This window comes from Myodes glareolus, chromosome 14, assembly GCF_982192425.1.
Source record: "Myodes glareolus chromosome 14, mMyoGla1.1, whole genome shotgun sequence".
Classification (NCBI taxonomy): domain Eukaryota; kingdom Metazoa; phylum Chordata; class Mammalia; order Rodentia; family Cricetidae; genus Myodes; species Myodes glareolus.
Genome location: NC_142039.1, coordinates 5,689,630 through 5,702,382, shown reverse-complemented (window position 1 = coordinate 5,702,382; position 12,753 = coordinate 5,689,630). Strand labels below are relative to the sequence as shown.

The following is a 12,753-nucleotide window of genomic DNA, read 5'->3' as shown; positions in this document are numbered from 1 at the left end:
AGAGAAAAATAGGTTGACAAACAAGTTTAGCCTTCACAATGAATACTCATGCTTTAAAGTCAAACTCTGAACCCCAATTCCATCATTTATAAAATATTCAATCCCAAAGTGGTTTAAGTTCCATAGGCTTTCAACATGATTTTCCAGTAATCTGCATACATATACCATTCTATTTCCATGTGCCTGTGAGTATGAAAAGATTTCCTGTACATGAAGTTTATGACTAGAACCAAATAGAAAACAATAAGAGGAGTGAAACCACAGATTGCTCTAGGTTTCTGTCTGTCTGGGGTGGTTTCACTCTGCCATCATTTGGGGGCTATCTGAGAGCCAAGCATTCAGTCTGGTAGCTGCTCTGTTAGCCATGATAAAATTGCCAGGTGGGTACTACTGATAAGATGTTGGACCACTGTACAAACCAATTAGTCATTTTTATCATTTCAGGTATTATGTTCTCTGCTACAAGTCTAGTGAAGAGCCCCCAGTGAGCCCAGATACCTGTGCTACCATTTTGGAAAAGGCTGGTCTTGATAATTGGGCTCTTGGAAAAACAAAAGTAAATGTTTTCATATAATTTTCATGGATAATGATTTGTAAGAGTTGTGACATTTTACTATTATTGAAACTACTATGATTTTTGTTAGAATATGTAAAATTGGGAGTGAAACTTATGCTACATAAAGCCTTCCTTGATGAAGATAAAACAGTTTTGATTTTTATAAAGCTCAGAACTGCCTGCTTAAGAATGACACTGCCCACAGTAGGCTATGACTTCTTATATCAGTTACCAATCAAGAAAATGGTCCACAGACATGCTTATAGGCAAACCCAATGCAGGCGGTATAAGAAAATTTTATTTCAAAGATTTATCCAGAAGAAAATCCCCAATGACACTGGCAATAAATATACTTAGCTCCAAATGGTATTGGAAACAAACATATTTTTCTATGGAAGGAACCAGGGTGTCACTGTGAATCCCTCACTGGCCTGGAACTTATTTTATAGTCCAGGCTGGCCTTGAACTCACATAGACACACCGCTTCTGCCTCCAGTGCTGAGATGAAAGGCAGTACTGCCACACCCAGCCATCATTTTATCTACTTTATCAAACAGTCAGAGGGCTAGTCTAAGCTCAGAATGAGATTCCTGTTTTTCCCTCCTTTTTAAATTCTCCCTTAGTTTCTATTATAAACTTGAAATTTATCTGAAGTATTTAACTTCATTTATTTTTGTATTTATCCGAAATAATTAGCATCATCATGAGTCTCACTGTACTTTCAAGTACTGGCATATACTTTTAACTTTGGAAGTCTTGGGAATCTTATTTAGCTCCTTAGAGAACAATTTTTTTAAAAAAAAAATAATCTTGACTGTAGAAGCCATGCAGTAGCTGTTTGGAGAAAAGATACACTGGGCCTGACAGGTGTTCTGAGAGCTTCCTAAAGTTGGTGAGTCCCAGTGCGTTCTACATGTGTCTTGGAGGTATACCAGATATACCCCAAGACAGGATGGAAAAAGAGCAAAGCTAAAGAAATCCTCACATATTGACCTTCAAGAATAACTGTCCACCACTCCAAAGGGACCAGAACAAAACACCCTCATTTGCAAGGAAATCTGAATAGTGTGTCTTGGGCATAGGAGGAGGGGAGAGAATTTCATGATGTTCAAAGAATGTATTATCAAGGTAATAATTTGAGGGATTTTATTCTGATCACCTGTCTTACACTCAGTAACACTTTTCTTTTTATATTTGATAAGGGAGAATTTAAGGTGCACAGAGGATATGTATTTTATTCAGACTATTTTCTTTACAATGCTCACAAAGATGAACTGGATCAGGTTAAAAGCTCATCATTTGTGGCCAGAAATGCATGTGTGACTTCAAATGGAGTTTTTACTTGTAAAAAGGCCTTGCCCACCAATTCTGCGTGATATTTAAGTAGCATTTTCACGCTATTCACATTTTTCCACTTCACCTTTCAAACTCATTAACATGGATAAAAGTGTTTAATATAAGAACATTTCTAACGCTATGCAAAAAATGATGACCTTTTTAAACACATTGAATTTTAAATGAATTGTCAACAACAGAATGGACTAAATATATTAACATCTAGAATCCTGTAGAAATTAAAATTGAATTCAATCAAAATCCATAGTAAACACAGAAGTATTTACCTGTGGTGCCAGGTTTCCAAGTTCAAAGGCATGCTGAGAGTTCTACAGGCAGGACACCAGATCTTATGAGTCAGCCATAACATTTGATTTTAACTAGTTTTCTGGTGGTCTCAACGAACTCTTTGAGGTGATTTGTGCTGAAGAACTTATCCATTGAAAGAAAGAAATATATTCCCTAAAGGGAAGGGGTAAAGGTAAAATCTTTAGATGTGAAAAAAAAAATGCCTTTAGTCTTGAGGCTCCTGCCTTGTCAAGGTTCATGTTAACTTTAGAATGATCTGAAGTCACCCTTGGTTAGTCTATCAGGACAGTTGTTGGTTCTGCTGGGACGCTATCTCCTCATTTTCCCCACCGGCAATGCCTTGACAGTCCCCTGCCGTAGTCATCTCTATATCCCCAACAGATAAAGAAACCCAACAGGTTTCAAGAATCATTTGCTGAATGAGCATTTGATGAATACCTACCAGTCTATTTAGATAGATTTGTATGATTTTTTAAATTTGGAAAATAGCAGTGTTTTAAAGATGTTTTAAGCATAAAATGGCCATAACCCAAAATATATGATGTAAATATTGCTGGAAAGAGCTCAGAATCCCCCATTATGATTATCAGATCCAAAGAACCCCAGAATTTCCGGGTCTTCCTTTTGTTTCCTTCTCAAAGACAAATTTTATTTATGCATCAAAATCTGAGCAATAGTCACACCCAAGAAGTTAATATGTTTTCCAGACCGAATGAGGTTCAACATGCAGTCTTTTCTTCAAACATGACACACAGTCACTGTACATCTGTGTTCCAAGATCTTACTGTACTTTATTTTAATTCTCTTAAGGTATTCCTTAAATATTACCATGTGGAACAGTTGAATCTAATGCGAAAGGAAGCCATTGACAAGCTTGTTTTGATTCAAGCTGGTGTCAGAGCATTCTTAGGTTCAAGAAGATACCAAAAGCTGAAGCAGAAGAGGAAAGACAGTGCTGTAATAATACAGTCAGGTAATCACCACACTCTGAAGTGTAGGAAACATAATGAGATATGTATATATGGTCATAAATTGAATTTTCCTATGCACAGACCTGCAATTTTCATGTGACTTTTGTGTTTATTGACATGCTACTCTAAATTAGATTGTTGCAATGATTGACACTTTTAATATTTGAATAAATGTTTTGATTTAAATTAAATAATTGAAGGTTGTCACTTTCCTGTCAAGGATTAATGAAGCACAGCTGACCCATCCTGCTTGATGTAGCAAATGATTGTATTAATTATGAGTCATAAGAATCATATTACAATATCATAACTCTTTAGGCAACAAGATTTTTTCTATTCTATTCCAAAGGTTACAATTGTCATAACTTTTGACAGTTTAATTAAATTTTATTTTGTTAAAGGGCATCTATTCCTCTGTATTAACTCTAGGAAAGTGATATATAGGACCACACTTAACAAATTTTTATTAAAATGCATTAATAAACTTAGGATTTTGCTGGGTTTTTTATTTTAAAGGCATTCATAAATTTAAATCATGCCTAGGATGACTTGCAACTGTATTTCTTTTAAAAAAAATTGATCAAATAGCCATAATGAAAAATATACTTGACTTTCACTCTGATATTTTACTCCTGATCTATTTTGTCTCATTTTAGGTCTTAATTTAGGCTCATTAAACCAATTTTTAGCTCACTGACATACATAGCCATACACTGAAGAAAATTCACATGGTGGACATCATAGGTAACTGTTAAAAGACCCATGTCCTGTACTCAGTTCTGTCCGTCAGAATTTCAAACTGTTAACTTCCCCTCAAGACAAGAAAGTACTTTGGGGTCTCATCCTCCACCCCGAGGTGTATAAAGCTCTGATTAAAAAAGATTTTCATAACTTATCTGTCAGTTAAGCATTACCTGTTTATAGTAAGAAGTGAGACTGTTTATATTCATTAGTTCATTCCAAGTTGTTGGAATAGTCTGCTGTTGTGATAAAAAATGGTCCTGAGTTTTGCTTTAAGAAGCTATCTAGTCTGTAAAGCAAAAGACGTGGTCAACAAGACAAAACAGCAGCCTACAGAATGGGGAAAGATCTTCACCAACCCAACATCAGACAGAGGGTTGATCTCCAAATTATACAAAGAACTCAAGAAATTGGTCATCAAAAGAACAAATAATCCAATAAAAAAAATGGGTTACAGACTTAAACAGAGAACTTTCAACAGAGAAATCTAAAATGGCTGAAAGACACTTAAGGAAATGCTCAATATCCTTAACCATCAGAGAAATGCAAATCAAAACAACTCTGAGATTCCATCTTATACCTGTAAGAATGGCCAAGATCAAAAACACTGATGACAACTTATGCTGGAGAGGTCATGGGGTAAAGCAAGCACTCTTCCATTGCTGTTGGGAATGCAAGCTGGTACAGTCCCTTTGGATGCCAGTGTGGTGATGTCTCAGACAATTAGGAAACAATCTACCTCAAGACCCAGCAATACCACTTTTGGGAATATACCCAAAAGATACTCAATCGTACCACAAGGACTATGTTCATAGCAGCATTATTTTTCATATCCAGAACCTGGAAACAACCTAAATGCCCCCCATCAAAGAATGGATAAGGAAAATGTGGTACATTTAAACAATGAAGTACTATACAGCAGAAAAAATAATGATATCTTGAAATTTACAGACAAATGGATGGATCTAGAAAACATCACACTGAGTGAGGTAACCCAGACTCAGAAAGACAAATATCATATTACTCACTCATAAGTGGCTTTTAGACAGAAAGCAAAGAAAAACCAGCCTACAAATCACAATCCCAGAGAACCTAGACCACAAATAGAACACTAAGACAGACATACATGGATCTAATGTACATGGGAAGTAGGAAACAACAAGATCTCCTGAATAAATTGGGAGTGTGGGGACGATGGGAGAGGGTTGTCTGAGATTTTCTGTCTGCCCAGTACCCACAGTCATTAAGTCCCAAAGAAATCACACAGAGGTCTACATTAGTTAAAAACTGATTGACCCATTAGCTCAGGCTTCTTATTAACTCTTATAACTTATATTAACCCATTATTCTTATCTATTTTAGCCACATGGCTCGGTACCTTCTTCTTCCTTTTTCTGTGGCTGGGAAATGACAACTGAAGGAACTTCCTTCTTCCCAGAATTCTCTTGTTCTCATTGGCCCTCTTCTACTTCCTATCTGGTTGTCCCGCCTATACTTCCTGCCTGGCTACTGGCCAATCAGCATTTATTTAAAACATAATTGACAGAATATAGACAATTTTCCCACACCAGGAGAGGGCTGAAGAGGAGGGGAGAGGAAGGAAGAGAAGTGGAGAAAAATATATAGCTCGATAAAAAACAATTTTTTTTAAAAAAAAAAGCTATGCGGACAAGGAAATGTTCCTGGATGTATAGTTACTCCATGCTACTTTACCAAAATAAAGTAAAACTTTATAAACTGAATTCTAAAATATATACGACTCCCAGAATAATGGGTGAAAATACACAAACTATCCATGTAGATAATGAGGGCCTTCTCTGTGAAGAGCTGAACATAATAAAAAGGAGATTATTTCAAGCAAAGGAGGCACTACCATACATGCTCTCGGTGTCTGCCATTGTAGTCCCATGGTGATTCTATTGCTGTAGTTTATATCTAAAATTGTCTTGTTAATGATCCCCATTTTTTTAAAAAAATGGATCTATTAGTCGTCGTCACTTTCATTTTTTTCTGTGGCAATGATAGTCAAAACCACTAGTCTGCATTCATTTAATGTTCTTTTATTTCTTTTCCCAACTGCTCCTTTGTTCCTTATGTGCTTCAGCTGCAAGAAGACACCTCCTGAGAAAACAAGGAAGAAAAACTGCTAATGTGAGAAACACCGCAGTAATGAACAATCAGGCTAATGATCAGGAGTTTGACTACAAGAAAAACTTTGAAATTAAAAGGTACAATGATATTCTTTCTGATGCCATTTTGGCATCAAGGTTCTCCAAGGTCATAGAATGATGTTTCTAGTCTATGTTGTTACTGTCTGATACTGATGTAGCAAATACCAGGGAAGCACACAACCACATAGGCATTCATGAGCATCTTATACTCATGGTCACACTTTGATTCTCAGATGGCTCCCCCACCTCTTGGCTTCTAAGGTGCAGCCCTCTGCAGTTCTACTCCAAGAACTGGGTAACATCTCCATCCCCATCTAAATGTTCCCAAACCTCCCATTTATTCCTATGGCCATAGCAGTCAATATACCATCGGTCTTAATCGTAATCACTAGCTGTCCTTTTTTTCCTCCCCTGGGCCTTTGCATGCTTATTTCAAAGTACTCATTACCAGGTCTACAAGAATTAATTTATTCAACAGACTTTATGTTATGTGGTGGAATACAAAGATTAAGGAAGCCAAGTCCTTATCCTCAAATTACTCACAGCACCATGAAAAAGAATATGACTAATAAATTGCTAGTAAGGCTAGCTGGCTCTGCTATAAATATATACAAAGGGAAGGCTATGGTGAAGTGCTTAACCTTGTGTAATCAAAGCCCTGAGTTCAATCCTCAGTATCACACAGAGAGGGAAAAGTCATTGAGCTATGCAAAGAGCATGGAGGGTATAAGATATAGAGAACTGTGTCTTAATTACTCCAGATTAACCGAGGTAAGATACTTTTAGTCCCAATGGTAAAATGAATTGATGAAAATGTGAGTAAATAGTTCTCCAGAGAAGTGAAAGTCACTCTACCCTCAGCCTTGAACCCTTTGCCTTAAACATCAGAATTAGCCATGGAAGGGGTGAACAAATAAGACAGAAGAGATGGCATCCTTTCCTCTCTACTCAGCCACATGTGTTATTCTCACACCCAACACTCATGCCCACAGTGAGCTTTGGACGCTTGTCTCCTCCCCTTCCCTCCCCTCGTGCACTCTCTCCCCATATCACACAAGTCAACCTCATTTCCTTATTTAACAAACACCGATGTCAGTTTGAAATTTAGAGGTATTTTATGTTTTCAGTTTTCTGTGTGCTCAGAGACCTATTTATGTGCCCTTTGATGACAACACCAAATGATGTCTTTTTTCTTTGCTACTGGTTGTAAAAGACTGTTCTGCAAACTACAGGGAGACTCCATGTCTGCCTCAGGAGCAGGATCTACATGATAGTATAAACCGGCTACATATAAGAGAAAGATGGACTGATAGTCTTCTAGAAATATTACTGCTTATAGCTATCATATAGTGTATATTATATATATATATATATATATAGTGTATCAAGGAAATCTACAGTTCAATTATACAGCAATTTGCTTCCACCTTTCTTCCAAAGACACCAGCATTCATTTTCAGTTTACAACACTGATTAACACTCTACCATCTACAAATTCCCCTTTAGGGTAGACAAGTATTAATAAGAAACTGTACCACATAATCTAGGATAAGATTTTTGACACTGGACAGATGGATCACACAATCAAACCTTAAAAGCATACAAGGATATTAAATATTTTCACCATAAAAAAACTGATACATGTTTGAGGAGTTGGGTAGGATTTATCTGATTAGATGTTATGTAAATGTATATAACATCACATAGCACCCCATTAATATATAGTTATGTGTTTTGTTAAATCATAAATAGATTAGATAGACAGGCAGACATACAGACAAACAGGCATAGATAGAGATACATATATATACAGATATGTAGATAATGATAGATAATATGCAGAAGTAAAGTGCTTCACAACAAGCATAAGAAACTAGGTTCAACTCTCTAGCACCCACATAAAAAGACAGATATGGCAGTGTACCTCTATAATCCCAGCGCTAAGCAATGGAGACAGACAGATCCCTGGAGCCAACTAACCGACTGGTCAGCTTAGCGGAATCCATGACTCTAGCTTCAGTGTGTGGCCTTGCCTAGAAAATAAAATGGAGAGCAAATAAGGAAGACATGAATACGCCTTCATATTCATGTACACATGTACATACCACACACACACACACACACACACACACACACACACACACACACACCTTTTACCACTTCTAGAAATTGCTACTTGTAGACTGAAAGAGAGCCTCGATAGGAATGAGAGACGATGGGGAAAGAGAGGTCTGGTGCACACCACATCCCACGGCCTGCACTCTGGAGCGCTTGGCTCTCTACAACCCCTGTCTCTCCTTTGCTCTCACACCCACCTCTCTATCTGCACTCCTCATTTTGCCTCTGCCTCTCCTGAGCTCTCCTGACCTGTGAGATAGGAAAATCTCATTTATAGACACGTAAAGACCTCTAAGCCTGTCCAGCAGGTATCAGACGAGGTCAGCTCTTCTTTCCATGCCGGAGGTCTAGCTGTTCTCCTGCGAAGACTGTGACCCTGAGATCCTCCACAGCTGGACTAGCTCAGAGACAGAGTGACCTCATACGTGTCCACCACAGTGAGGCGAACCTTGCGTCTTAGATGTGTATACAGCAGTGTCTTACCAGTAAGATAAACAATCTCACAAACAATTTACAATGGACCTTGGCAGGGAGCCATTTAGAGACTGTGTTTCTCTTGCCTCGGTTGTATTTTGATGAGATGTAGGTATTCTCAGTAGGCAATCTGAAAGTACTCAAAATACTGTGGAGCAACTCAGTGAAACAAGAGGGCTTGTGATCTCTACCGTGTGTTCTGACTGCTCCTCCAGTACTCTGTTATGCCCCAACACCAGCCTGAAGGTGCCACTGGGTGTCTAAGAAATAGTCGGTGAAACGAGGAAGATAGGCAGGATGTGGCCTGTAATCCTCAGTTAGGAAACTGGGATGGTAAGACCCCGAGTTCAAGGCCAGCCTGAGCTCCACAGCAAGAGTCCGCCTCAAGCAACGTAGGAGGAAAGTGCACTCCTGGTGTATTTGTCTGACTCTTACTCAAATAAGAGTCCTTCCTCACAAACAGATTCTAAAAGACCGAAACTCTCACACAGGCTACAGGCCAAACAGAAATTCTGAGCAACCACCCCCAACCCATCACCAACCCCACTCTCAACCTACCCCCACCCCCACCCCATCACCACCAATCACAGGAGGTGGTATTAGGGTATCAGATATGAGTGTTTAACTCTATGGTACAATGCCCTTTTTAATGACTGTGGTGTTCTTATGTGGGTCTCATACTGCCCGATAAGGAAAGGAAAAAATTGTCATAAAGAAGACCTTACCTCCCTGTCTTCAAATGGAGGAGAATCAGAGAATCATTGTGTCTTACACAATCACGAGTGGACCAAGGACACTAATTTAACTTTAATTTTGCGTGATATTTCCTGTGATCACTGAGTTCCGTGCTTGTTAAAGTCCAGTACATGAGACTGGTGAACACACTGACTTCTGATTCCAAAACAGGCTGTAGTTTCCACAACTTATCATCATGCACTCTCTGTTATAAAGGTTGGATTTTGAAGGATTAAACTCCCAGAATTCTTGACAATTTTTTCATTCTCTGAGAATTTCATAGATGCATACAATGTATTTTGAGTATATCAACCACCTGTTTTCATTTGGTTCCTCCCAGACAGCCTTGCCTCCTGCCACGTCCTCCTCACAGCTCCACCTCCTCTCATAGTCCACTGACCCCAGTCAACGCCCTTCGTATGTGCGCGGATGTGGGACAATCCACCAGGCAAGCGCTACCTAACAGGGGCCACTTCCCTGAAAAAACTGACCCTCTCCATCCCAGCAGCCTTCAAGGGCCAAAGCTCCTCAGCAAGGGGAGGGGCTTCATGAGCCTCTCCCCACCTAAGCTGAATTTTTGACTGCCTTGATCATGTGTAGAATTTTGGTACCTCATCAAATAAGAATACAGTTTTTCACACACTAGCCTATTTCCCATTCTAAGTTGAAGCTGGTTTTCTTATTTAAATATCCATCCCCGTTATCAATACAGAGGACATTTTGTGAAGTACTTTATTAATGTGACTTGATTTGTTTTTATTTTGAGTTTTCTTTGTTTCTTTTGCCTGTCTTACCATACAATGTTGCACATCACTGCTAACTAAAGTAATATGCTCTCGTTTAGCATTATCTTATGTCCAGATTCATCTTTTGCACAGGGAATCTTTTGTGATGAAACAGACAGAAAATGCAGTGTCTATTAATGAATCCAACATTTCCTCTCCAAACAACAAAGAGAACCCACCTGCAGGAAGGACAGCTCCCTGCAGAACTGAGAAGAAAGCCACCAACGTGGTTGAAAATAACAACAGAAGATCTCAAACTCAGAAGAAAATAAGCAATGTGTATGGAGGACAGCAGAATCCAGAGCCATGTGCTGTGGGGGACCCTTGGGCAGAAGAAAGCCCCAGGCAGAAGTATGTGCAAGACCTGAAGGAAAGCAGGAAGATACGGAATGGGGAGAAAGAGGACACTGTGATCCAGACTTACTGTCAGTGGTACACAGAGGGGATGAACTTTGAAGAATCAAAAGCAACATTTCTGGAAAGGAGGGAGCCATGGGAAAAGCCAAGCTGCCCAGGACTGTGGCTAACTGAGGAGATTTACCTGAGAAAAACTATGGATCATACTCTTAGCCAAAGGTCAGTCTTTCAAAATGCAGACAGCAAAGGAAAAGAAAAGAAGCCAACTGTGGTTACTCAGAACGCACCACTGTGCAACCTGGAGAGAGACTATCGACTGCATGGGTTCCTCAGAGAGAAAGACACCGGGCCAGTGGAGGAGGCCCAAGAGGAAGACAAGGCTGCTCTGTTCATTCAGAGCAAATACCGGAGCTCCAAGCAAAGGCAACAATTGGGGGAGGACAGGCTGTCACCTTCCCTTAAGAATCAAAAGATCATTTCATCACCCACAGAAGTAGCAAGAAACATTCACAGTGTTTATTCCTGTCCTGCAAAGTATGAGGAGACCCATCCTATCAAGGACACAAATGACAGAGATTCAAAGGTGGCTTCAGAAAAAGAAGCGTGTGATTTGGCAATGTTTTCAAGACAGGTAGGTAAATAAATTTATTTACTAATAAAAATCTCTAGGAACTACTCAATAACTAATCAAACAAGTAGCAAATAACTGAGGAAGTGTTTTATATGTGTTTATAAGATGTTTTTTAATAGTATATATTGATGACTGTGTTATATACATAGTCATGTACTTTTATGCCCATAGATTGTTATAAGAAGAAAGAATAAAATTATGATAGTCATCACACATAGTAAGATACCAGATGTTGGTTTACATAACTTACTCAAGTGTTGCTGCTGGATACTAGAAAATTTCATGTAGCTATGAAATCTTTTATCACTAAAAGTGTGGGTTCTCTTTTTAAAGATTTTTAAAAACTGAGACATAGGCTTTCTCCATTCCCTAGATTTTAGCTTATTTTGGCATTGTTAGCCTGATAGGAAGGAAGCTTAGTGGGGCCTCTGTTTGACGGACATGAAGGCCTCATGACAATAAGTAATTCTGACCAAGAATGGACCAGGAAGAGATCATGGTAGCAGCAAATGCCTCTTCCTGCTCTTTCCAGGTACCTTACCTTAGGAAGATGTCTGTTTGCGTCAGCACCTTCACTTCATCCTGTGCAGAGTGACAGATGCTAACTAGATGACTTCTGAAATGCATATGTTACCTGAGTAGTCAGTAGCCTGTGAAATAGCAGAAGAAACTCTGGAGGAGGATGCTCAAAGGAGAACATTGAGTATCTCTGGTCCCTAAACTAAGCGTTGTTCCCTGTGGGAGCTGCACCCTGAGAGAGCACAATGCCTGCTCTGGGTCTCAGTCTTGAGACTGGGCCCAACCACCCCTGTCCTTTACCTATCAGGGGAGATCTGCTACTGAGTAATTTCCCTAGCCCCTTACTCGTCTGGTTTTTTTTAAAACTATTATGTGAAACCACTACTTGTTTCTGGTTTGAGAATATTTTCATTTTTTATTTTATTTATTTTACTTCCCAACCAAAGTTTCCCTTCCCGTCTCTCCTCCCATTCCACCCCTCTACCTCCACTCTGCTGCCCCCATCTCAATCCACTTCTCCTCTGCTTCTGCTCAGAAAGGGGCAGACCTCTCTTGGGTATCAACAAAGCATGGTATATCAAGTTGCAGTAAGACTAAGCACCTCCCCTTGTATTAAGGCTGGACAAGGCCATCCAGTGTGAGGAACAGGTTCCCATGTGCCAGCCAAAGCACTGGAAGCAGCCCCTGCTCCCACTGTTAGGAGTCCCACAAGTAGACAAAGCTACAAGTGTAACATATATGTAGATGGCCTAAGTTGGCCCCATGCAGGTTCACTGGCTGTTGGCTCAGACTCTGTGAGTTCCTATAAACCAGGTTAGTTGTTTCTGTGGGTTTTCTTATTATGTTCTTGACTCCTCAGTTTCCTACATTCCTTTCTTCCTCTCCTCAGCAGGACTCCCTGAGCTTGGTCAAATATTCCACTGTGAGTGTCTGCATCTGTTTCCATCAGTCACTGGATGAAAGCTCACTGATGACAATTGGGGTAGTCACCAATCTGATCACAGGAGAGGGGAAGTTCAGGCTACTTAGCTACTACTTTTAGGAGTCTTAG

General features: G+C 39.4%; 1 protein-coding gene across 1 annotated transcript in view; it reads left to right on the top strand.

The window, feature by feature from the left end:
* Positions 1-12,753, top strand: part of Myo3a (myosin IIIA) — a 170,784-nt gene that overhangs the window by 122,679 nt on the left and 35,352 nt on the right. The window contains exons 25-28 of the mRNA XM_087896675.1: positions 445-556; positions 3,011-3,173; positions 6,017-6,140; positions 10,289-11,183. Of these exons, the coding sequence (XP_087752801.1) occupies positions 445-556; positions 3,011-3,173; positions 6,017-6,140; positions 10,289-11,183 (1,294 nt within the window). The remainder of the gene's footprint in view (positions 1-444; positions 557-3,010; positions 3,174-6,016; positions 6,141-10,288; positions 11,184-12,753) is intronic.